The sequence below is a fragment of the Sebastes umbrosus genome, chromosome 9, assembly GCF_015220745.1.
Source record: "Sebastes umbrosus isolate fSebUmb1 chromosome 9, fSebUmb1.pri, whole genome shotgun sequence".
Taxonomy (NCBI): Eukaryota; Metazoa; Chordata; class Actinopteri; order Perciformes; family Sebastidae; genus Sebastes; species Sebastes umbrosus.
The window spans coordinates 10,448,653-10,476,156 of record NC_051277.1 but is presented as its reverse complement, the minus strand read 5'-3'; the positions used below and the strand labels follow the sequence as shown (position 1 = coordinate 10,476,156).

General features: G+C 40.3%; 1 protein-coding gene across 3 annotated transcripts in view; it reads left to right on the top strand.

Annotated features, from left to right (window-relative positions):
• The window catches only part of fstl5 (follistatin-like 5), a 210,477-nt gene that overhangs the window by 157,241 nt on the left and 25,732 nt on the right, over positions 1-27,504 (top strand). For all 3 annotated transcript variants that reach the window (XM_037780279.1, XM_037780278.1, XM_037780277.1), the window contains 4 exons: positions 8,031-8,192; positions 9,586-9,720; positions 26,195-26,221; positions 26,450-26,568. In XM_037780279.1, the coding sequence (XP_037636207.1) occupies positions 8,031-8,192; positions 9,586-9,720; positions 26,195-26,221; positions 26,450-26,568 (443 nt within the window). The remainder of the gene's footprint in view (positions 1-8,030; positions 8,193-9,585; positions 9,721-26,194; positions 26,222-26,449; positions 26,569-27,504) is intronic.

Sequence of the window (27,504 nt, the reverse complement as noted above, 5' to 3'; positions counted from 1 at the left end):
AAGTTTACCCTCTGCAAATGTACGTCAAAAAACTAGAAATGCACCGACGACATCGGCCGCTGGTCAGTCTCATATATCTGATTTTGTGCCGGTCAAATTCACACACATGCCTCATGATGGTTTTACGTCAGACAGGAAAGTCACAGCCACACACACACACACACACATCATGTAGTTGGTGTGGAAGTTCTTCAGAGTGAGTGAAAAAGACATAAAGACTCGCAATTTTTAACACCTGCAAAATAAGCTGTGGAGGAACAACCTTAAAAATATTTACAACAACTAACTGTTTTATTATGAACATAGAATTCAATTTCAATTTCCTATGAAAGAAAAGTTACAAAAATGTCTGTGCATGCTGTAAATTATAGTTCTAAGACAGCAAGAAAATCGTAATCAGCAAAATTTGGAATCACCCAAGAAACTTGTAATCGGTGCGTCTGTTCAAAAAACTAATATTTTGAGTGTTTTTATTTAAAACTTCCTCTTTCCTCTTTTTTTCTCTTCCTGTACAATATTTGAATGACTCATCTCGGGGCATATACATAAAAAATTGACCTCGTGGGTTGTTGTAGCTATATCATAGTAGGAGGTTGGTGTACTGGCTTCAGTTGGCAAAAGCTAAGTTTACATTTCCAAAACAATGTGGTTGAGGTCTAACTTATTAATTCCTCTATCCTCCTACCGAACGACGTCGGTGAGGGAGGTGCCGGTGGCAGCTGTAGTCGCTAAACCGCGCCCCTTTAGACTCATCAAATGTGAAGGATTCTGTCTCGTTACTGAAGATAAAGACACTCTGACTTCTGTTTCACTGTAACTTTAACTTAAAGCACGTAAAAAATTCAAACCTGTGACTGCTGATATTATGAAAACATCTGCCTAATTGATGCAACTGAGCAATCAGGAGGCACATCTGGTATTTGTGAGCTGTCGTTTTGTAGCCACCTCCACCTGCTCCTGATACTGCCAATATGCCTCTTTTGCCCACACTAATGTTATATGTTTAAATATCTCCTGGTTTCAGATATCAGTATCAGTGGCACCAGCATACACTCTAAAATCACATAAGTCACAGTGTATTATACTCTATCAATAATAATATTCATTTTATTTTGAGTTTTCATTTAACTTTCATACATTAATGTAGCTCAGCTTATCCTAAACCAACAACCGTTACCCAATTATTTTGGTAAGGCCAGCCGAATTTGTTTTGAACTTAATTTACATACATTAAGTAAAACTTTCCTTTATTTTTAATGCAACATTTTAATTTGCAGTCATCCACAGCCTTCTACACCTTTTTCCTTTTTCCAAACAGTTTTCTAATTAAACATATTTTCTCTCTTGGCTTACCATATTTTTATTCTTTCATCCTACCTTAGGGGGTAATTTAATAATTTAAAACCCTGTATTGACCTCGATCAGTGACCAGTTGAAACTGCAATATCATTAATAGACGTCTACAGCAGCGCAGGATGTTCTTTTTCTCCCATATCCACAGTCACAGGGGGAATTCAATGACATGAGCTTTTTCTCAAATAATGGGCCTTTAACAAAGGACTGACCTTTATTGAGCTCTCTGGGCGGCCAGCGGGAATTTCACCAACATTGACAAAACTTGGCGCCTGCTACACCCCCCTCCACCGCCTGAGTAACTGACAGACAGCAGGCACATTTTCACAGTAGAGATAGGTACGATATGCAGGGCGGATACCTGACAGAAAACTCTAGAAGAGCTACTAATACAATGCAAACTGTGGTGTCGCAGCTATTTTAACTTCTCAGGCTTCAGAATGAGGTGAGAATGATGAGCTCCATTGTTAAACAGTAGTTATTAAAGGCACCTAGTGCAGATAATATTTATTCATTGACATTTATCGATGATGATATTCTCCTCCAACCAGAGCATAATTGGGTATTAGTGTTCTCCCAGCATGCGCTGAGGTCACGTATTGTCCCTTTAATAACTCAATCTTTTCTAAATCAGTTTAAACACCACTCTATTTACTCAGTACGTCCCGACTCTTTTAGAAACAACAATCACCACAAGGTCAAGAATGAACATACAGCCAACTTGGAACGAGAATTTTTTTAAATGTTGGTCAAGAAAAACTTGATAATTTACAGTTTTATTAACCTGATAATCAGATTAAATCAGACGAATCTATAGCGGGTGACGTATCTGCCCTGTCAATGTCATTGCCAATTGATAAGCTGCAGTACAGCTGGCTAGAAGCAGTCAACAGTTTTCACGACACGGCTGTATGTGTTGTAGCTGCTGCGGTAGTGGGCCAATCACACGTCGCATTAAATCGCTTGCGGTAATCGGCTGTGAGCAAAACCAATATACCAAATAGTCGTTTTTTTTACTAGATTTGGGCACAAAAAGGATTGATTGGAGGTATCTTTTGACTAGAGAAGATTCAATACTACTTGTAACTGGGTTATTTTGTTTGAAAGGTATCAAGTACTCTACTTCATATGTAACATTCATTTATTCCATATTCTTATTACTTATTATGTTTTTAATAACACTGAATGATTTAGATAAACCCATTCAGGCCCCACTCTGCTTACTCAATATGCTCAGTTTCCATGCAGACATTTCAACAATGTTTACCAACACAGTTATGTGTCTAATTATGCCGAGCTGAACTGCGTAGAAACCTCACTTGGATGTGTGAGGAAACTAGGCTGGGTTATTGAAGTTTTGGCAGGCAGTGTGTCCCGCCCATCACAGATGTCGATGGTTGAATCAGGTCCATGAATCCTACAGAGGAATCTGACGGCTGCTTCGCCTCAGCCAACCTCTATGTACCCATTCACAGCACTGATTACACCTGCACTTACATACTCCTGTAATTACACCTCTCCACACACTGCACCCACTCTTTTACTGTAACCTATCTGACTCCTGTAGTGCTGTTACCAGCTCTGATTGGACATCTTCAGCACAAAGTACCAACCAGTTCCATCTGCTCAAATCTCACAAGCAATTTACCCAAAAAGGTGTATGAGACGAGATGTGGGCTCGGTGCCATACCATCTATTTTCTATCAGTCTCAATGGCATCAAAAGATATTTCTATTTTACTGTATCGGCCCAAACAAAAAGACCATCCTGATGATAACAGCACGACCCTGTCTCCCCTTTTCAGCACCTGTTTCCAGATAGATTCTGAAAGTTAGAAAAACACACAGTCACACAAAGATATATATAATACAAATATAAACAATGACATTTAAATTTAGTTATTAAACATGTAGCCGACGGGTATTTCTAGGGTATTTCATTTTACCTCCTCAAAGACGATCAGAATCAAAATATACCCGTTTTTGTCTTTTTTAAGGGGGTTACAGGGGTCTTTAGGGGGAGATAGCAGGTCAACCGTATATGTCAGATAGACGTGGTGTACATCATCTCAAAGCTGATTGAGATGCAGCTCAGCACTGTGTGTCAAAGTTGTTCTAATTGTAAATCAGAAATAAACATGACTTAATTAATTAATGAAAATAAATTGCAAAAGTGTGTAAGGGCTTAGAACATTATGATTATGATCCATCCCCATGCTCTATTATGTCTCATAAGTTGTTGCAGCAATATTTGGGTTGATACCATTTGTTACACAGACTTGGTGCTGAATTTAACCATTTCTTACCAATTGAGAATTGATAAAAACGATCAGTAATCCTTCCAAAATACCACATTAATACAACAAGGCCTTGAGGAACACCATAGAAAAAGCCATGCTGTGATTTGGTATCAAAAACTTTTCGACATTCGGAGATTTCTGCATGAATTGCATTTTTCGACAATTGGATGGCGAGCACTTCTGTTATTGCAACTGCTCAGAAACCCCCTTAATGTCAATCTACCTAGGAAAGCCATCCATCCTCTGAATGCTCTAGGTCTTTAGTTTGTGGTTGTAAAGTTTCATGAGGCTGTGATTATCCTAGAGGTCACCACAGGTCATTTGGTCTCGCTACAATTAAATGGCTATTATGGGGACTAACATCATCACACATGGATATAATTGGGCTCATTGGATCCATAAGAGTCTCAGCTTTACAGTGATTGCCAATTTATGTAATTCAAGACTGTTAATGACCCCGATATGCAGAAATATTCAAATACACCATTTTAGAATACACGAAAATATAAATTCATACTGCATGCAAAAAACAGCATGTTTTTACCCCAAACTGCATGTGATTATCATAAAGTGGGCATGTCTGTAAAGGGAAGACTCGTGGGTACCCATAGAACCCATTTGCATTCCCATATCTTGAGGTCAGAGGTCAAGGGGGCCCCTTTGAAAATGGCCATACCAGTTTTTTTCCAACTTTGGAGCGTTATTTAGCTTCCTTCCCGACAAGTTAGCATGACATGGTTGGTTCCAATGGATTCCTTAGGTTTTCTAGTTTCATATGGTATCTGTATATTCTATCTCTAAAACTGCTACAGCCTCTGAAAAACAGTAAAGTTGGTCGGGATCACGTCTCAGGAGGTTAAACCATTGAAAACCCTTTTGGGAAGCAGCTGGTTGAGTTACATCCAGACGGTTTCTTCTGTTTTTCCTTCACACTATTCACCTCACTTTTCTCTTCTACAAAAAAAAAACGGTTGAATGCATAACGACATTTACGTCAAGTCCTTGAATGTTAGATGGCCCAACGTCTTTCAAATGCAGTTTCTTGGGAAAAAAAACATCATGTTCAGATCAATAGTGCTCCGCAGAAAGAGTCTTCTTGTTCTTTTATATACTGTTATACAGTATATACTCCACTGTATGTAAGTGCTGAAACTTTTGCTCAAGTGAAGTGTCTGTCCCTGAAAAACGAACGTCTTACTGACTGCTGTGGCATTAATACAGTTTTTTCTTGAATAAAAAGTCTTGTGGATCTATTTTGCTTTAATTCAAACACTCTAATTAATGCAACTTTGTGAGATTGCCTGAGAGGTTTTATTAATGAGGTGCTAGAGGGAGTGTGGTCGATGCATGCTCGCACTATACGGCCATTGATTAATAGGTTGTTGTGGTTGTGGGCCAGCAACATACTGTAGGTAAATACAGTACATGTCATGTGTGCCATGACCCCAAAATCTACCCCCAACCACTGCGACACACACACAAACAAATGATGATTTAATGTACTCGTACCTTGCCCTTCTTGTACAGGAAGACGCTTCATGTGATTATAAATCTTAAATACTGCTGATAACTTGCCGTAAATTGACATTACTATGATTAATTTAATTTATTCAAAACTGAGCATAACTTTCTTCTAGCTTCAGCCTGAGAGAAGGGAAGCTTTGACCACTCGCCTTCATAATGAGTACATTTACATGTACTCTAGTATCCTAGTTTTGATCATATTCGGGATATTATGTTTACATGGAGCGTAGAGGAACCTGGTTATTCAGCTCCCTCTATACCTGGTTCTAGTTATCCAGGTCTCTGATGGTCAGTGCAGGTTACTCTTTACCTCCTCCACATCCAGCAGATCTGTCACTTCTGTATTGATTGAGTTACCTCAACAGTCGAGGAAGAACTCACTTTTCTTTCTGACTGCATTTAACACTCCGCTTGATTTAACTTCCCCATCTTCAGTAATGGAAGAAAAAGAGTGACAATTAAAGTTATCCTTTGTAGGGCTGCAACATTATGCAGATAATTTTTTTTATTTATTTTTTATTGTGAAATGTCAGAAAATAGTGATAAATGTCACAATTCCCACAATAAAGTTCTCAAATTGCTTGTTTTGTCCATAGACTGTATAAAATATGGACGTAGTCTCCGAGACGTCACCCATAGGTTTCTGAAAAGCCGTTTAGAAGCTCAAAGTGAGTGGCTCCGGCTGTCGCCATCTTGGCAGGAACGACGGCCTAACTCCCGGCTAATCCAAAAATGGGCAAAGAGGTGGATTGTCTGTGGAGATGAGGCGGCCCGGGTGACGCAGCAGAGCAGACAGCTAGCAGCTAGCGACCTGGTACGGCACTCACCTGTCAATCAAAGTGGCCACGCCCTCAATTATGCTTAACTCTAAGCCTTAATATACTTTAAACAGGCGAGTTATATAACAATTCACCCCCCCCTACAGTCATGAATGTTTATATTATCTATAGAGACCAAAACCGTTTTTTTGGTACCAGACTGTAAACATGTTTATTTCTGCTGTAAAGTTGTGCATTTTAACATGGGGGTCTATACGGGGATTGAGTTACCTATTTGGATCTTTCATGTTGGCTTCATTTCTCAGCACCGGAGGTTGCATCTTGGTTTTCATCTATCCAACAGTCCATAATCATACAAGTATTCACTTAACTGTCATTTAATACAAAGAAGAGCAGCAAATCTGAACGTTTAAGATTATTGATCCAGTAAATGTTTGCCGTTTTTACTTGTTTTTACTCATCCCGTGGGTCTCAGATGGTTATAGAAATACTGAGATCGCTGCTGTTATTGTATGTGCATTCAGTAGGATTGATGCAGCTATAGACTCAAACAAGCACAATCTGCAGAGCAGTTTCAACCAGCAGGGTTATCACAAAGTGATTTACTGTAAACACACGACACAAAGGGGATAAAAAGAAGGATAAAACCAGAGAAAGAACATGAGCTGCACACACAAAGAGAGCTTTTGTATGCTTGTATGGACATGTGTGAAGTGTGAGAAATAATTTTCACTCAGAAGATAGTAGAAAATAATTGTCTCCGTGGGCTCTATCCAGTCCACCTTGTTCCTGCTGAGGGCCGTCGGAGTCAGAGTGTCTGTGTGACCGTGATTGGTGAAGTAACCTGGGTGTCACAGGAGCCTCGGTGGCCCACTCTGGATGGCGTTTTGGCAGTGAGGTTGACGCGAGCTGCAAAGCCCGGGAGTGCCGTGGTCACCAGATGGCCGTGGCAACAATCTTCAGTCGTTTCCCTCACCTGGCTGAGTAGAGACTTCCTCTAACCCAGTGCCCACAGGAACTAGTCTCTATAGCACGTCTGCCTTCTCTGCTTCTGCCAAGACTCTCCCTTCCATCCTCCGCTCACGTCTCTGAAGTCTGTTTCAGAAAGGAGGAGAAAAAGAAAGAGGACACTGATTTGGGCCACAGAGGCGACGAGGAATCGCTCAAAACAAGATGGCGAGATAGAGAAATTTGATGTCCCTACTTAAACCGCTGCCAGGTTGTCGTCTTATATGTGACATCCTGTCTCGGAGTGACTCATGCTGCCTTTTTATGGTCTCTCTGTAAACAGTTCATTGTCACTGTCCAAGTTTCAGTCAGCATTTCTCCTCAAGAGATACTACTATCCTTTTTTTTGAAAGGTTTTTATCATTGTTATGCTACTCAGAGAGAAGGCTTCTTTCTTTTAAGGATTATTCAAATTCATTCTTTTGATATTTTGCATGTTTTGTGGAGCAAGACTTTAACAATTTAGCCACCGGGTGTGGAGCAAAATTTGTCTCATATTCTGAACTGCTGCATAAATGCATATTGTTAATGTATTTGTGTGTTTTATTGATTTATGTTGATTTATGGTTCTTGGAAGTACAGTATGTAGGAGCATTTTGCTTCGGGGTAGGGGTAAAGACACCGGCGTGACAGAGGCACAATGTGCAGAAATGTGTAAAGTCAGCTTTTGGAACAGTCTGCAGAAGACGGCGACATTTAGTTTGTGCCTTTTCTTTCTTCACATATTTTGTTTTCTCTGCCTCTATCCCCTCATTCCCTTTCCTGACAAAAGGTTACATAAAATCGATGGCTACCAAGCAAAATCAATAACGTCCGAACAGAGGTTCTCTCCCTTATTTATCTATCTGATTTGTTTGGCTTCACAGAGCACGGTAACCTTATCTAAAGGCATTCAGCAATGCTAATGCCGAACCATAAGTTCAGCGGGACTTGGCATCTTCTCTTAAAAACTTCTCGTTCAATAAGGTCGCCTCACTCCTCAAGTGGTACTGATGTAAACAACGTTGCGGTTTGTGCTGCATTTATTCATTTCACGTCTCCCTCCCCTCTCTTTCTCCATATTCCAGTTCCTCCCGTCATCCGAGTGTACCCAGAGAGCCAGGCCAGGGAGCCGGGCGTCACCGCCAGCCTGCGCTGCCACGCTGAGGGCATCCCCAGCCCTCAGCTGGCCTGGCTAAAGAACGGCATGGACATCACAACCAAGCTGTCCAAACAGCTCACCCTGCAAGGTACAGAGGAGTCAACGGCATTTACACTTGTATCTTTTTATTCCCACTACTGCTGCTGCTGCTTCCATTATTATTTTTAGTACTGCAACACTTTTACTGCTACAGTCGCTCGTACAATTGCTGCTACTACCACTATAAAATAAATGTCACTATTATGGCTACTATATGGCCATGAGTAATGTCATTCTTACTGCTAATAACCATTAACTTTATACAGTGGAAACCTCTTATAGTGATCACGTCTATCCGGGTCAAACTACAAGCTCACTATAAGCAGATGATGATTATAACAAACTTTTTTTTTGTTTCTCTTTTTTTCTCATGCAGATTACCATCTAATTGACATGTGTATATTTATGACATGAATATAAAGTAATGAAACAGACAGCTTCGCTATTTACTGCTATTTTCCCTTCACCAAGGGCCAGCTCTGTGTCACTGCAGCGCAGGCGATGCATGCAGATGAACGGCGCCCCCCTTTGCCAGAGCCGGCAGAGTTTCACATTAAGGGTGCATTATGTGACCAGGCATTATCAATCCACTTGACGAGGTTGACTTCAACCACAGGTGCTTCAGCCTTTTCTCATTCGAAGGGGCGTCAAATACAGAGGCTTTGTCACAGCCGTCGGCGTCTGGTACTGCCACACAAGGCACCCTTTAACGGCGGTATGAAACGCACCGTGCGTTCCATTAACTATAATGTAAACCCATCCGTGGCAACAGTAAACGCTCCGAGAAAGTGCACCGAGAGTGTGGGGACGTAGTTTAAAGAGCAAAAAGACACACACCATGGTCCTAAAAAAAAAAAAAAACTTCATTAGATTTGTCATACAGGTACATGCAGTACATGAAATTTGACCTCTGCATTTAACCAGACAGTAGACAGTAGGTACCAGGGATCGAACCACCAACCTTGTGATTAAAGTGGTTTCCACTGTATGTGTAAAATAGGGCTGGGCGATGCAAACTAGAACCTATATCAATATACATTATCAGATAAACTTCAATAACAGTAAAAGTGACGATTTTTAATTATCAGTGCTGCCCCAGTATCAGATACTCTGAGGCAAAGTTTTAAATTTCCTGATAGTTCTTTCAATTAACAGCGAAGCCCGTGGTTTTCCTTTGAGGTTGCACACAAAAGCATTAAACCAGAAACCTCTCCCAGTGCTCACAGAAACACAGCGAGTGGCAGACATGTGCCTCATTCTCACTTTGAACTCCTACCTTTTTGATTTTCCCTGAAACAAACCTCTCACCTTCCTTCCTAACATATTAGAGCACTGTTATGTAACACAGTAATGGTAGCAGAGGATGGAAGTCTCCTTTTATCTCTTTCTGAAAAGCAATCTGTCTTTTTTTTTGTCTGTTCTCTCTCTGTTGTTCCTCAAAGCTAATGGGAGCGAGGTGCACATCAGCAACGTGCACTTTGAGGACACCGGCGCCTATACCTGCATCGCCAAGAATGACGCCGGCGTAGACGAGGACATCTCTTCGCTATTTGTGGAGGACTCTGCGCGCAAAACTTGTATGTATAAGTCATGATGCTCGTCTGTTTTTATCCGAGGGATAATGGAGCCATGCAAATGGAGCTCTTAATAATTTATCCCGTCAGTTTTTAATAGTTTATATCCTGTGATGTAGTGATAGAGCCTCTGCGAGGGAAGTAATGGTGATACTGTCTCCTCTTCGTCTGCTGGTTTGAAAGCAGGAACTATTGTTCATGCACATCTCCATCCGCTCAGGAAGACTCTCACATTTTATCAGCTCTATGCTGAGATACACTGGAGCTGCAACTTATTAGTGCTGAAACGATAAGTCGTTTAATTGATTAATCAACAGAATATAAATTCACTGTTTCTGGCCTCTCAAATGTGAAGATTTGCTGCTTTTCTCTTTTTCATAGCCTTGTAAATTGAGTATGTTTTGGCCTGTTAGTGAGACAAAAAGAGCATTTTAAGACATCACCTTTGGCAAATTATGATCGGCATTTTTCATAATTTTCTGACATTTCTGTCACGGCTGTAAAACGGAGGATAAATTGTTTTGAGCATTTTTTAAACGTAATTGTATATACTTGCCGATTTTTTTAATCAATCAAATTTGGCTGGGTGGGTAATGACACATTTTTCTGTGGTTTGACAAACTTATTTTTGCTTTACCCAGATTTTAATGTTCAGTTAAATAATTGAGAAGTCTATAAAATAATAAAAAAAAAAAAGTAAAAACACCCATTCAAAAATAACCTGAGTCTGAGGTAATCTTCAGAATTCTTGTTTTGTCTTAAACGTGATTTATGTTGCTGCATTCAGCCAAAGTGATGTCACACCATTAGACACGGCCCCTTCGCGTGCATCAGGGTTTCGCCTGTCCGTGCACATTCAAATTTTTCTAACAACACGGAAGCGGATGGGCGGAGAAAATGCATAACTTTGCGGAGCTTTTAGAATGTTGTTTTGCCGCGAGGAGAAACCCTCACAAAGTATAAAAAGATCCAAACGTTTCCTCGTCACGATTCCACGCCAGCTCATGTCCGTGCGACCGTCCTTGTGGAAAGTAAAACCGAGGCTTAACAAACAGTCTAAAACCCAAAAGATATTAAATTTACAATTATATAAGTCAAAGTAAATGAGCTAATCCTCCTCATCTTTGATAAGGTGAAACCCGTGAGTGTTTGGCAGAAACAGATTCAATTGGTGTCAGTTGTTGTCAGTTAATCAACTAATTGTTGAACACTACCACCTCCACTGTTCCCTGTCCGTCATGCTCCACATGAGTGATTTCTGGCATGCATACAGTCTTAATTGATTAAGGTGGTATTTGGAATTGTCAATATGGAACCGTGTAACATTGGGGTTTTGACACGAGTAACCTTCTTATTCAAATTTGGAAGCATTTTTTCCACACAAACAGTCTCCTCTGGTACCTCCCTGTGAATAGAGCCTCACACGGTAATTAACGTTGACCTTCTCTGAAATGTCAGAATCTGTCTTTGGGGTTCAAGACCAGTTGTTAGTGTGTTGTTCTTCCCTTCGGGTAATTAGGGTTCCCAAACAGCACACTTAGCAACTTTACAGTCAAGTCACACATATCACGCAAACACTGGTCCCGCACCTCTACTACACCCAACGCGCTTAGATGTCATCCCCGCGGTACTATGACACTTCCTCCTCCCAGTCTGTCACGCATCAGAGGATCATGCTCGCTGAGGTCGGATGTCACTCGTGTGCTTTGAAGCTTTTGAAGCTGTACCGGGGGCCAAAATGGTGCTGGGAGATGGATATTGCAGACCCTTTTTGGTGTGAGCAACCCCACAGGACAGGAGTTCAAAGGGATGTCAGCGCACAGACAGACGTGGCTGCACTATGACATTACGAAAGGTAGAGAGAGAAAAAAACGGATTTTACAACACTGTCTGGCATGAATATCTGACTGACTGCATACTTGACCCACTGCACTTTTCCTACGAGAATGCCAGCTTTATTCAGAAACTAGTTAAGTGAGTAAATGGAAGCGGACTATCTTTCTTCCCTGGACTGAGCCTGAGGCTGATGTGGGGTGTCAGCTCATACCGCCTGCAGCCCTCAACCTCTGAAGCCATCACCTCTGCTCCTTAAAATATAAACCCTCACAAGTCATTTAGATCAGAAGGGAGTCCTCAAATGTAATTTTTATATTGTTCAAAAATGCAGATTTGCAGTGACAGTATAGAAGTTTTTAATTGTTACATTATCCTGATAATAAGTTTAACTTAAAGAGGACCTATTACGCTTTTGTGCTTTTTCCCTTTACTTTAATGTGCTATATAGTTTTTGTACATGTAAAAGTCCGGAAAGCCCAAAGTCCAAACTAAAGGGAGTTGCTCTGCCCCACAGAAAGTCCTGTCTTTTCTTCCGTAACGTGGTGATGTCACAAAGTAACATATTTGCTCAATACCTGCCTAGCGGCTAGTTTGACACGCCTTCAAACAAATCTAGTTAGAGCGGAGTTGGAGCGGAGTCCAAAGAGTTTTGTTAGATTAACCAAGGGTTTCAGACAGGGTGAAAAGAGGAGCTGCAGCACGGCTGGTATGAGAAAGGTAAAGTGTTTTTTGAACATTAAAGCATGTAACCATATGTATATGTTATGCTATGCATATTTTTCCACTCTTTCCCTTACATACTAGGTAATTGTGTCGTTTTTTGGACTGATGCTTGTGCAGTTTTGATCAGAGGTGATTTTGTCTCTTTGGAGATCTGTTAGTTGTCTCATGTTGCTTTGAGATCTTACATATCAAAGAGCAGATTTTCAGGCCCTGTTTTTCAGCTGAAAAATGTTGCTAATTGGCATTGAATCTAATATAACACACATCTGTAACAGTAATTTGTACCTGCTGTGATTATGTTATGTCAGAATTATTTCCAGGAGGTTTCACTTTGCCTTCCTCCAGTAATTATTTTAAAATGGATCTATCATGCTTTTGTGCTTTTTCCCTTTCCTTTAGTGTGTTATAAAGTTGTTCGTGCATATAAAAGCAAAGTTACAAAGCCCAAAGTCCACGCCAAAGGGAGTTACTCTCCCCCACAGAAACACTCCTCCTGAACTGCCTGAAACAACTCGCTTGACGTCCCGCCTTTTCTTCCGTAACGTGGTGATGTCACCAAGTAACACATTTGCATAATGGCTAGTTTTTGCACGCCCTCAAACAAAGCTAGTTAGAGCTGAGCTGGAGTGGAGACCGAAGAGTTTGGTTCGGTTGTCCAATCACAACAGAGTGGGCCAGCTGATTAATCAGAGCAGACTGGACAAAGTAAAGCATTTTTTAAACATTAAAGCATATAAACATGTTCTAGTAGAAACCCAAAATACAAGTATGTACCTGAAAATAATCATAACAGGTGCTCTTTAAGTAGAGAACATCAGGATGATAAGTTAATAATAACAAAGTATGAACTTTGTAAGTCCTTCAGCCAGAAAGTGAGAGGTCAGTACAATCAAAACCAGACATGTTTCATGTATTTATACCACTCTAACGACTCTGTCTTCATCACATTGAAGTCACAAGTGGTCTGGGATGAGAGAGAGACACAGAGAAAGGACTTGTTTTCAGTTTGTTCAGCTTCACAAGTGTAATTGGTTTAATAGTCACAAAAGGTCAAGTAAAGTCAAATTTATTTCTAAAGTGCTTTCAACACGAGTCCATCACAAAGTACTTTACAGCTAACAACTCTGTGTGTGCACAGAGAGAGAGAGCAGAGAGAGGTGAGACAACGAAAGTAAACTATTTAATAAATTGTGTCCATTCAGAATCTAAAGGCAAGTTTATTTATATAGCATATTTCATACACAAAGGCAATGCAAAATGCTTTACATAAAGCATAAACATACAAAACAAATAAAACAGAAAATAAGACAATTTATAAATAAATATATACATACGAAAAGTAATACACTGTAATTTGTATATATATCCCACAAAATCAATTTGTATGTACTCCACGTAATTGTGAAACAAGGGAGTACAAAGCACGACACACGTTGCATAGGGAGGTCGGATTGGATGCATGAAACCCGCTCTCATTCCGCCCAATACCGCCGTTTGGTAAGCACCTCTCAGTATCAGAAACCAACGCACAGAGGCACCCTTTAGCAACAGTATGTGATGAACCGGGCTTTCAACTAACTCCGATGTAAACCCAGCCGAGGCGTTATTCGACGGTCTGAACAAGTGACATGGTATGAATAGCATGAGAGTTCGTTCAGGGCAGGCAGGAGGGGTAGTGGATGCATCAAACAATCACAAGACAACCAGGAGATCGGTGTTCGTGTCCCGTGTGAAACTAAATAACGTGGACTTATTTTGTCACGTCAGTCTTTAGTCACGTGACTCGTTGTATTATCAGTCCCGTGAGTCACGTGAGATGTTAGTCAGTGAAGTCTCCGATGTAAAGGGGCACTGACCAAGTGGCGGTATTCGACGAGTTGGGAGTGAGTATATGTTGATGGGTGTGACAAAAAATACTGGACTTTTGCCCAGGAGGCCGGTGATCGTACCCCGTGTGAAACCAGAAGTCAACGTTGATTTATTTGTAACTTCCGTACTTAAGTTACGCCACTTCTGCTGTTATTTTAACCCAAACCACGATCTTTTCCTAAACCTAACCAAGTTGTTTCCTGTGAATACAGAAGTTTGTTTTTGAAAAGACTGTATGCATGTAGCAAGCTGAAACTGACACGTGTTGCAGGAAAAAAAATTCGGAAATATTTCATAAGATATCACACGTTGTATGAGGAAAAGTTAAACAGCTATACATTTATCAATCAGTAATTGCGAGAGAAATATAAGATCGAATGAGCTTCAGATGTATGAAGGCGTGAGTGGTATGGAGAGAAACAGACTAATATTTGAGTGCAGTCCTGTTTATAACTGTGGTGACCTCTCATATAAGAAGGTGAAACAAACAAACAGAACTTATTAAATCTGTGAGGAAGCTGCCGGTTTGATTTTCGACCCTGTCTTGTCATTTGCATTATCTTGGCATTTGATTAGCCACTGGAGATGGACGGATATTTTTATTAGGCTCTCCAATAAGGGGGCGACTGGGTGATATTTTCCAGGAAAGCTGCCAGCGGCCGTCAATATTTCAGTGTTTAAGGCCGGAACAGAGCGACGAGGACTGCTCAGACTTTATAATGTGATGTTCAGCGTTAACACAGCTAACACAACGAGTGTCTTTGAACAATGCAGCTGATTCCTTTTTTCTGTTAATATGTTTAACAAACAGCTGTCACAGGAACAAACATATTAATAATGGAAAACACCCATTGTTTTGGTTGCAGCTGATCTTGCATTGAATTTTCAGAGCATGCAGCTCTGTTCATTAAAAGCAGCTGAAGTTGTTGGATATGTTACTTTAATCTCCGTCTGCAGTTTGCACCACCCCCCTGCCGCTTCATGCTCACACACTCACTGGTGGCAACCGCTTCAGATATTCAGTGTGAATCTCACACTCAAATTATTCCCCGCATATTTCCCCAGACACAATGTAGTTCTGTTCTTTTCACAAAATCAAACATTTGAATTCTGGTGGATAAAAAAAAGAGTTATTCCAATAGTTAATGCTAATTTATTCACCATGTTTAAAAGTGATGGTTCAAAATCTTTTGGATTCAAAACCCTCTTCAAGGTCTTAACATACAATAGACACAATAACATACATAACAAACATTTTATTAACCTCAATCCAACCAACAAGAACAATTCATCCAAATAAAGAGAAAGCAAACATGTTAAAGCACATAATTACAAATACATACAGATAAAACAATAATTAAAACAAGATAGAAAATGATTATTGATTGCATTGGATTTCATTATTAATCCCTTAATGTAATACCAAATGAATCTTTCTTATAATGTTAGTTGTTCTCTGTCGAGGTAACCTGACCTTAGAAACAGAATGAGGAGGAAGATTGATTCAGCTGCAGGTCACCCATTAATTACTCTGTCTTTTTTCTACGAGCACTGTCAGGATCAGCACTCAGGTTTTCAAGTTGATCACACAGCGTAGGAAAATCTTTATATATGCTTTTAAGCATATTCTTCTCTTCAGTATGAAACTTTCCATTTAGGGATGCAAAGTCTATTGCTATTCCCGTCTTCACTTGGTCAATTTCCTGCCTACCTTCCTGGAAATGGCATCCAGCCATGGTGGGGCAGAGGTAACCTGCATTTGTAAAACCTGGCTCACTGAAGAAACAGATGCCAAACGCAGCCAATGCACTTGAAAGCTCATTAGAATTAACTTATGTATTAGTAATGTCGTTCACTGACAGAGCCAGAAAACATTAGCAGTTAGGCGAGCTGGCGAGACTTCACCTGTTCTGGATATCATCCTTCTGTCTCATTACCATACACCGTGTTTCACTCAGTGTGTTTTCATGCACTTAAAGGGGAAATTCAACAACCTTTTATTTGGATGTCCAATTAGACTTGATGGTAAATGTAGTCAATTAAAGGGGAACCTATTATGCTTTTGTGCTTTTTCTCTTTCCTTTGGTTTGTTAGATAGTTTTTTGGTCTGCAAAAAGTTACAAAGCTCAAAATCCAGGATAAAGGGAGTTACTCTCCCCAACAGAAACACTGCTCCTGAACTGCCTGAAACGCCTCGCTTGAAGTCCCGCCTTTTTTTCCGTAACATGGTGATGTCACCAAGTAACACATTAGCATAACACCTAGTTTGGCACGCCCTCAAATAAAGCTAGTTAGAGCAGAGCTGGAGCAGAGTCTGAACATTAAAGCATGTAAACATCTTCTAGTAGAAACCCCAAAATACAAGTTTGCACTTGAAAATAAGCATAATAGGTCCTCTTTAAAGCAATTAATTCCTCAGTGTGTGCTGTATTGACCGAGACAGCTAAGTTCTCCTGCTGCAAAATATTTTGTTCTTCCTGCATTCAGTCAGTGACATAGTTGGATGTTAGGAAGAACTACAGGCTGCTATTTCAGCTTGTATTTCTCTGGGTAACCAGGGGGCGCCATGCTCTACATGCCACTCAAAAACAGAACTTCCTTTAAGTCTTCGCTTGTATTGCAAACTCGCTGTGTTTTCAACAGCGAAAGTACTGTAAGTAGTAGCGAGAGTATACGGCCGATGAAAATGCAGCTCGCAATGCATCCTGTATAGGCTCTGTCAGCACAGCTAGGCAAGCAGGAGAACTCAGCTTTCTTGGTCAATATAGCACACACTGAGGAATGTATCGCTTCAATTGACTACATTTACCATCAACACTGATTGGACATCCACATAAAAGGTGGGACATTTTCCCTTCAGGTGCCATGTCAGTTCTCATTTGTTAAAGTGCAAGGTTTTTGACCAATTACGACTAAAATCTAATCAAAAAGTCATCTATGTAGAACATCTGTGTACCCCACTTATGTCACTTAAATCACAGTCATGTCAGAATCCTCCTTCAAACCTCCAGGCTGGAGGACATGAATCCAGATTAGCTCCATATGGCGAGGCTCTCTAAAGCCATTGGTCCAGTTATTACCCGTCTGTAGATCATGTGGTTTGACATCCTGTTTTCAGGGTAATACTACAGGGACAAAAATGATGGAAATAATGTAATCAACGAAGGTTTGACCTTAACGGGATAGTTTGGGTGTTTTGAAGCTGCTGCTCTCATCCACAGCAGTACATTGCTTGTCTGTTTTTCCAAACTGGGGGCGTGCCGACTGTCATCTACTGTCGGTAATACACTGACTAAAGATAAGTACCTCATACAACCTCACTTAAAAAAAAGAGGAACTATCCCTTTAACCAAAACAAACATATCTAAAATGAATCATGTCCAACATAATGAATAAGTTTAAAGCCAACTCCCCAAATCATCCGTTCCTAACATAACACCTAAACATCGACTTACACCCAGGATCATGGACAGTATAAACTATTGGCATGTAATCGTCATCCCATAAGAACCAAAACACAGATGTACTCATAACCTCCAAAACAAAGGTTTGAACTACTTCCGTCAGATGATTTTCAACATATTTGTCCCCATATGTTTTCAAGCATTCATCTCTCTGGTTTTCTAGCTTTTGCAATCAGTATTCCATGTTCACAAGAACTGACTTTAATTGTCTTCATACGGGTGGCATTTTGTCTTTAAGTAGCAGAATCAAAAGACGCTTTCAACCGAGAATTTCATACTCTGATCCCACAAACGTTGCTGGTGGGCATGTTGTGGCGCCAGACTACCCTTGATCTAATACCACTGATCTGAACCAGACACAGATTCAGATGACACATTGCGATTATGCTTTGGAAATGTTTTAGAAATCTGACTTTTTGGAAAGTAATGATCTCATTCTGTGGAATCATTGTGTTTATGACCCGCCTTAGGCTTCTCATTCAGACACTCGAATAAGAGACAGAGCCTAATAACTAAGCCAGTTGTCAAAGGGCTGAATAAGGTATTAAGCAGGAGATGAACTGAGAAACATGATCTGATGAGCGAGGCATGAATGATCTTTTTTAGATGAATTCACCTCCGAGGAGCTTGAAGGTCAAAACCTTCTCCTCACAGGCGCGGTGCTAAAGTGAATTGTTTTTCTCTCAAATTTACCCGAGCGCTTCGTTGTTTGGGAAAACCTGAGCAGTCAGTCACTAGTGTGAGATCTCTTTAACAGAGTCTGTCACCAGCAGGCAGAGCACCATCCATCTCTGACAGTCTGCCGCTAAACTGGCATAAATATCTGCCCTTCACTATGTGCCAATTATTTCTGCAGTGTCAGAGGATCTGCGGGCCTCAGAAGAACGAGCGTTTGTTGATCCAGTCTCTCAACTTTATGTCTCTATGTTATGCTGCACTTCATGCCTCATATCAGGGACCTTCAGAGTACTGTGTAGTTTATATACCGGCACAAATAGATGCTGCTTTGCCCTCTTTAGCTGAAGCTCGACATTTAATCGCCAGAGATTTTGGGAGATTTCCGTTTTTTTGAGTCGGGACTCTTTTTGTTGTTGTTGTTCATGAATGGAGTCTGTTAGTGTGTGGTGGGCTGCTTTGGCCAAATCGTTGCTCTTCACACACTATAGAAACAAAACTGTTAAATTTAACATAACTTGTCGTTATATGTGGGGTCTCTCACATTTTCAACATCTGTTAAGATTTGAAAAATCTTTTAGTGTGAGCCAGCCGTAAGACAGAAAGCAAGAAAATGAAGTTACAGAGAGAAAAGTGGTTCTTAAGAGGATGATATCCTCCTCTGAACTGTTATTGTGAGACTTACTCTCATAATAACTATAATAACTGTAGAATTACTGTTATTATGAGAGGAGGTATTTGGCCAAAACAGAACACCACGCACTAAAAGACTCCATTCATGAACAACAAGAGTCCCGACGCAAAATCTCTCGCAATCAAATGTGACTTAAGGGTAAACAAACATGGCAGACGACGGGCTGGAATAATTTGAGATGTTAGTTTTTGCACTACTCTGCACTGAAAATTCACGAAGGATGTATGGATGAAGTCACGGAGACACGTTAAATAAACACTTGTGTTGTTGCCATAAATTAGCAAGTTGGTCCTCCATTTCTGAGCTCCAACTTACTACTACTTCATGCTTTGTGTTTTTCATTAGCTCATTCATTAGCCGCATCCGCCCATGACGGCGGTTGTTGTCCTTCCTTCTTCAGTCAGCTTGGTTCCCAATTGGCTATCGTTCTGTCCCACGTGACTGCATCATTGGTTGTCCTCGGGGTTCCCCACACCCAACAGGATATCTGATCATAAATATTGAACATGTTTGATATTTACTCCTAACATACCTCACACCAGGAATATCTGGAAGGATAATCTTTAGAACCATCAAAAAATCGGGGCTTTGCTAACGGTCGTTGGGAGGGGTGAATCAGGCTCAACATCGGCTTGATTCTCTTGTAGTGTGTACTCGGGGTTATTATCTTTGTGCATGAATTATCTCAATATACAGTAAGTTATTCTATGCTTATTATGTAGGTGATGTGCTGAGCAGTTTGCATGATGCCTAAGATTAAGGTTTCACTCTATGGCCATTTCATCCTTAATTGGTTCTCATTAGAACAGTAATTAGCATAGAGGACACAACATGTATTATACTTGTGCTGTAACAATTACCCTATAATTTATGCAAATAATTAAGACTTTAATGAGATTCAGGGAATTTGTCAGTGCTTATATTTGCTAATTAATGACTTCCCACATTACATTGGATATCTCAGCACTCATAGATGCTGAAACATTTTTAATGGGCTAACAGTTGACTGGTTAGTAAAGGTTAATGCAACTTTATAAATAAAGTTTATTATTAGATTAATTTAAAAAGAGGTAAAAAAATAAGCAAAGAGACAAAAAGCCGAGGGAGGTGGTGAAAGGACGAGCTTCTTTTAACTTTCAAACAAGCAGCTGGCGGACACGTAAATAGTTATTACACCAGTTTACTTTATCTCCCATAAATACCTTACCTCACTCTAAAGACTGTCAACTGAGCATGTTTTTATGTACTGTAAAACTGACATTCAGGTTACTATATCCTACATTATAGCCCAATTTGTGAATTAGGTGTGTATGTAACATAATAATATACAGTGTAGAGTGTAGAGGAGAGTGAGATGAGGTAATGAGCATTAGGTCGAGGACAGTTCTGCACTGCGCTCCACTCACGACTCCAGGATCTACTCTTTACTCCTTGTTCTGTTTTCTTTACTCAGTGCTCCATGACTCACTGTAGAGGCCCATAAGTAATATATGACCTTTACATACCTCAGCAGGATCTGAAAGTCTTGAAACTCTAGTGGGCTGAAAAGTACCGCACTGCAAAACATCTCCACCCAGTCATGAGTCAGTTGCTAAATCTTATCCACAGATGGGGTCACTGGTTTCCAATACAACACAAGTTGTTTTTGAGGAAATTTGAAGTGTAATTCTCTTGATCCAGATCCGGTTGCTCTGTCTTTTATGAAGATACTGAGACTAACTTTGAGACATTTCCTGTAACAACAAAAACCGTGTCGGACTATTTCATCCTATTGACATAATTTACTCTTCTTTAGAAAATAATGTTACACATGACACCTAATGTCTTGTTAAGACATATATAATATTTCTTCTCCAGACTTTTCAAAATAAACTTCCACCTTCACAGGAAACAACTTGGTTTGGTTTAGGCAGCAAAACTACTTAGTTAGGTTTAGGAAAAGATTGTGGTATTACGGAAGTTACGTGACTAATAAATCATTGTTGACTTCTGGTTTCACACGGGACATGAACAGCGGGTGTAAATCTAGTATTTTTAGACCCACCCATCCACCCCGACCTCCTCCCTACACATCTTTTGCCACTCTTTATACTTGTTCACATTGCATGTATTACATATAAATTGATTTTGTGGGATTTGTACGAATCACAGTGCATTTACTTTTCGTAGGTAGAGACACACACAGTGTAGGAGAACAGCTTGTTTGAAGTGTGGAAGTTTCCAAACTTGGCAAATAATTGTTGGATCACTGTTATTGATGAGCATCCCTCTTACCTCCTTCAATAATACATAATTTCATCCTAATAAATCCCCATAATTGTCCATTTTCAACCTTTTATTGTTACTGTTGTATAGACTGTTTTATTTTTGCTCTGTGCTCTCTATACTTTACCCAGCTCTATTTCCTACATACTCTTCTGCCTTTATTCCATTCTCATTACAGTGTTTCTAAACCATTTTTGACGTTTAACAGTTAGTAGGCTTTTGTTCCAAGCCAACACGGCACAGTTTGAATTCACATATTCAGGTGGAGAGGGAGATCTAATCAGAGAAATCCGCTGGTGGAGTGATTGGTTGGAACAAAACCCTGCAATCTCTCAGGCCTCGATGGCACACAAGATGGGAACCACGGCTGCAAACCAAAGTCGGCACAAAGCTGTTTTATTCTGCACGGTCCGCCATGCTGTCTGCTCCATATCCTCTGAATAGAGAAGATCAGCTCGTGCCAAAATAGCGTCCATGTTTCCATCAGCAGTGTCCCTCCCCATCACAGTGGGCTTTCACACAGAGTTGGACACGCTGTCAGCAACAAGGAGCTCTAACCAGGCAGTGACGCTATCCTCAGTGTCAGCAGCCTACTGCCTGTCGACTGCGTTTCATGCTAGAGGCTTTATGAAATGAATATTGTAAATCCAGTGGAAAGTTTAAACGCCTTTAAGCCCTGGTTACAACATGACAGCTTATGAATATTTCTGATGATGCATTCGGTAAAAGACTGTAATAATAATAATACTAATGATAAGAATACTGATCTTTTGAGATAAGTAAGCAAAACCATTATAAAGGCCATTATAAATCTGATTACTACGTTGTAAAAGTGAAACTTAAAAGCAACACGTTCTAACACGTTGTGAAACTGAATGAAACATCACGTTTTGAACACAAACAAAAAGGCTTTTATAGGGTAAGGCAACAAAACAGTCACATTTAGGCAATACAACTACAGCTTCTTTACTTTTAGCCAAAAAAAAAACAGTTAAGTTAGACAACAAAACTACAATTTCTTTAGGTTTAGGTAAAAAAAACAGTCAGGTTTAGCAGCAAAACTACAACTCTTTAAGGTTTAGGTAAAAAAGTTTAACACTGTCTATAGTACAGCGCCTGACTTCCTCTTAATTATTCCATAATTACTAAGGTCGCTAGAGGTCGCTGTTGTGTTCTTTTATACCTTCTTTCAGTGATCTACCATGTGAATAGTTGATAAAACCTACTAATGGGTTTAGTACGCCCCTATTGACCCACATCTATGGGGCTTATAGCGACTGATTACGCCTATTTTATAGCCTGACAACAGTCTAATTGGCTGCATTGTAGGTGGTTCATATTCATTGCGCAGATAGATATTTACCTCTCCATGTCTCCCATGCAGTTTTTGTTTGTGATAAGCACATACACTTCAAGTTTCGATGATTCAAACTCTCTCCAGTAACTTTTTTTGAAACTCTCATGGATTTTTCTCCAAGGATTAAGTCTTTTGAATACTTTTCCTCCTAAAGAGATGATACAGCCGTCAGTTCTCCGCAGGCTTCCAGCTCTAATTCTGCAGTCAGTCCTGTTATTTTGAAAGCTTCCTTACTCTACATGACTTTAACTGGTACTGCCGGGCACTTCCTGCTGAAGTTATCCCTCAGTCTTTAAGCGAAAAAGCTCGCTTGATCTTGATTTTCAGTATGAATACAAACCGTGAAAGCGGGTCCTCACAACTTTTGGGGTTTTAAGCAGGAGGTGTCAGCAAAATTACCGCAGGGATAACTGGCCACTAACCCCTCAAATATATGCAGCACATTGTTGCTAAAAGCAATGAGGCTGTTAAAAACTTTTTGAATTAGACATGAAATATTTCAGCTTTTCAAATGACCCTTCCTGACTTCTCCTCGACTGTTTAAACCTTCAATATTTTTTCATTTTGCAAATTAAGCAAGAAAGATATACCCTGTAATTCCCTTTTACCATGTGAGAGTTACAATTTCATGACCTTTTCTATGACCCTGTAAAACTCACTGTGCTTTAAAGTTGAGATAAAGAAAGGTATCACAATGCCTTATGATTCTAAATTCTTCACACTGGATGTTAAGTTTTCTACCAGTCAAGCCCAAATAAACCGAGACAAAGTCATGTCCAAGACCAGGATGTATCAAGACAGAACCAAAGACAAAACCAAGACTTTGAGGCGGTTGAGATCAAATCAAGACCAGACCAGTGAATACAATCCAGAGTCCTCTTCGTCCGAGACAAGGCTGAGTAAAAATGCGGTCGATTCCGAGATGAGACAGAGACCTTCAAAAACTGATCTTGAGACCGATCTTGAGACCAAGACCAATCTCGAGTACTAAACTGTTTCCTGCTGTCCCTTTTGTGAAGTATTTATTTAGCCATTTTTGAAAGGATAAGGCTGGTGATGTTTGATGTTTCTTATTATCTACAAATCCCATGAATAGATCAAAACCAACAAGGAGTTGATCTTAATGAGATTATTTGACACTAAGAAAAATATGGTACTACCAGCTTTATCCTTTAAAGCCTCTGAAAACTTTCTTTCAAATCAAAGTATTCCTCAATAACATTACATATGCATGATTACTTGACCAAAATCAAAGTTAAGCATCCTTAGGTATGATTTATTAAAGAGTTTAACAGCTGGAGCTCTTCTAACTTTTGCCAAAAAACGTGTGGTAGTGTAGCTCCCCATTGCTCATATAGTACCAAGCTAATTAAGAACATTTCAGGGCCTTTAAGAAAGTCAGTCAAGTAATCCCTGATTTTAATTAGAAAAACAAAACACACTTTCTTTATAGAGAATTAATTTAAAAAGAGGACATTTGAGGTGGTAGATTTGGAGAGAAATTGGAAACACATTTAAGAAAAAGGGAACAGAATTGGAGACCGCATTAGAGACGCCACTGATAAATACAAATTTCTGCTGATCTTCAGCTTTACAGGCTCTGGCTAAGACCCAAAGCAGGGGGTCCTGAGGCATCTTAATCCAGGCCTGGATGTACTGTAAGTGAGTGTTGGCAGGTGCATCTAAAGACTTGTTGGCAAAGCTGCAGTAATGGATATGTGGTGTACCTGCCCTGCATGTTATCAGCCACTGCACTGAAAGGAGATTTGTTTTGTATCAGTGCAGGTGAAGAAAAAAAAGGAGGAAGACTGCAAGATTGTTTTTCTGCTTCCTCATTATAACTGACTACACTTGCAGTTTGTCGATAATAAAGTATTTATGTGGTGCTTGAATTAAAATTAAAGCGAAATTTAAACACACTTCAGGGGTCAAAGTTTCCAAAAAACATCTGGGATAATCTCTGGAAAGCCCCAAGGCGGTCGTCCTGAGTTACATTTTGCATTTGCATCTACAGTGACCCAATTACTCTACCGATATTATGCGTCCGCCGTCTACTGCCACGCCACTATGGTGAGCACCATGGGCTGTTTGGCCCGCTGTCGCAGCTCTTGTAAACAAACAAATTGAATTTATGTAACCTTGCTGACGGGTAGGAACTGCAAAGTCCAGGCTGGCTGGCGAGAGTGGCGTTCCCAATGTTTGGAGCCCAGTGGAAACACAGTTATTACGGCCAGAAAGAGTGAACTCACCGCCTACAGTGGCAGCCGGCTTGTTTTGTTATATGGATGATGAAGTTGATGTATGGGCCCCTTCTATGCGCAGAACAGCCACAGTCTTTCTGCCAAGTGATGAATAGCATCAATACTGTGGGCTATTGGAAAGGACCGGGGCACACAAGATCTCATCTCAACTCCTCTTTTCCATTTTCTCCATTTTGGCACATTTCAAAAAAATTGTATTGTTTTTATTTTTGCCCTTCCCTTCCTTCCTTCCTTCTTTGTCCCTCTATCTATAGACCCCACTCCTTTTGTGTAACTTTTAATGAGCTAAAAGGTATGCAAGGGTGCACAGGAAACCCTCGACAAAGCACTTTTGAAAGATTAAGGCTGACTAACGGCACAGTGGTGTCTCGTTGGCTTTGTCTCCCCCCCTTTTCTTTCTCTGCATCTGTCCAGCCGAGCGAGAGGCTGCGGGAATGAGCATCGCAATAGAGGCGAGATTAGAATCGGATGTGAATTGGGCTGGAGATTGGTTTGTAGGCTGAAAATGCCTGAAAGTGGAAGATGGGGTGGAAGCAAGGGGACAGATGAACAATGAGAGAGAAGGTCACAGTTAAAAAGCCAGTGTGAGAGGATAGCGGTGCTGCCGGTGTGGTGGAGGATAAGAATGATTGAGTAGCAGAATTTGCATGGGAAATAACTTTATAATGGCTCTAAATTTTCTCCTTACCACATCCCTCTTTAGTCGTGTAATTTTAAGTAATGGCATCTTTTCTCTCTGAGTGCCCAGTGGCTGCTTTGAAAGCCAACAGCTGGTCTGCGTTTTAGGCCGGCCATTAAAGCACTCAGGGTGTTTTTGTGGCTTTCATTCGACATTTCACATCATTAGTCACCTCTAAGTGAATTTAATGAGAAATTACCTGTTATAGGAGCCGAAACTGGTTAGAAGGAGCACACTAATCCCTCCTAATGACTTATGATAATCATCCGAGTTTGAAACCTGTGGACTACTCATGGGTGTCTAAAACGGCTTATCCATACAGCTCATATTGATGGATGATAATCTAGAATTATTTCATTCCGCATACTTTGGTTGCAGCATCCAAAAATCATAAACTGTTTTACAGCACTTGTAGTTTGTTGACTGCACTCCATTTTCCAGTGTTTGGTATCAAATTATTTCCAAAGCAGAGGGCTCTATCGATTCTTTGTTGCGCTAGGTGTCAGAGAGACAGTTTCCATAAAACTTTCATGCGGCCTGCTTTCCTCTTCGCCTCAATAGGAGTTAGTGTTTGGGTGTTAGCTCTCACAAAGGGACCCCATTGATTGTTGCATTGATTTTCAACCGTACTTTCCTCTTTTTCCTCCCTCACAGTGGCAAACATTTTGTGGCGAGAAGAAGGTACGTCTAGACTGCTTCACTATAGCATTCATTAAACTGAGTTAATTGAATTTTTGTAATAGGGTTACTGAACTGTGATGAGAGGGATTAAATGATTTGATGCTTTGAGAGTAGATAACAGTGTTGTAGGCTTATTTCCGCTGCAAATGTTCACACTGTGCAGTCTCAGAAGCTATTTTAGGTCTGCTCTGTGTGTGTGTAACGGGGCTGTTTCTGCTTTCTCTCCAGGTCTCGGCATTGGCAACATGTTCTACGTGTTTTATGAAGACGGTATTAAAGTCATTCAGCCTGTGGCATGCGAGATACAGCGACACATTAAGCCCAGTGAGAAGCTGCTGGCTCTGCAGGTGAGTGCTCGTGCAAAAGATGCATTCAGCTTTTTTTAACAGTGACTCAATTTTATAGTGATTCATTCTGAGCTGAAATGAACCATCCCAGTCATCTGTGTGAGTTGAAGCTGTGGGTAAGAGCTCTTGTGCCTGACTGATGGCACAGATCATCTTTTACTATAATAATAACAATGATAACTTTATCTATATAGCACCTTTCAAAAACAAATAAAAGTAATTAAGATCCAGAACTTACTACCCTGACAAACCAAGCCGACGGGACAGTTTGGGGCCATCGGTGAGCGTCTGTCGGCTTAGTTTCTTCGGTGCGTCCTGCGCTGTCGGCGATGATGTGAGAAGTTAACATTTTGAAGATGCATGATTTTCATCGAACAGCGACGAAGAATATCTAGAACGTAGAAAAAAATAAATTATAGCAACAGACCGCCATCAAAAACAGGACGCTATGCAATTATACAAAATAGTATGAAAAGATGTTTTTGTGTGTTTCAGCTGTAACCGAAGAAGATTGGTGCAAAAAGATATATCCACAATATAGACACATCACATCGTAAAGTTGTTATGGCGTACGTGTTGTCAAACAGTCGCCTATTTACACATCCAGCAGACACACAGAGCAACATTAGCATTCATTTTGAGTCTTGTTTATGTCTCTGTATGATTTCAATGTTCACTCTTCTTTTAACGCTGTTTGTGTTTGGTCCTCACTAACTCCTGAGGGAAATATCTGGCTGTACAGTGGGTTTATCAGAGCTCTTTTGCTGAAAAACAGACTGAAGTTGTGGGCCGTAAAACCAAAATAATGATCTGAAACATGCTAAAAATGCTCTGTAGATTTAGAATTCAGAGGATTCGTCATTACGAGCAACCTCTTTCATATTACACATAGTAAAGTTCTATTGTTAGTATAAAACTATTGATCAGTGCAGCTCT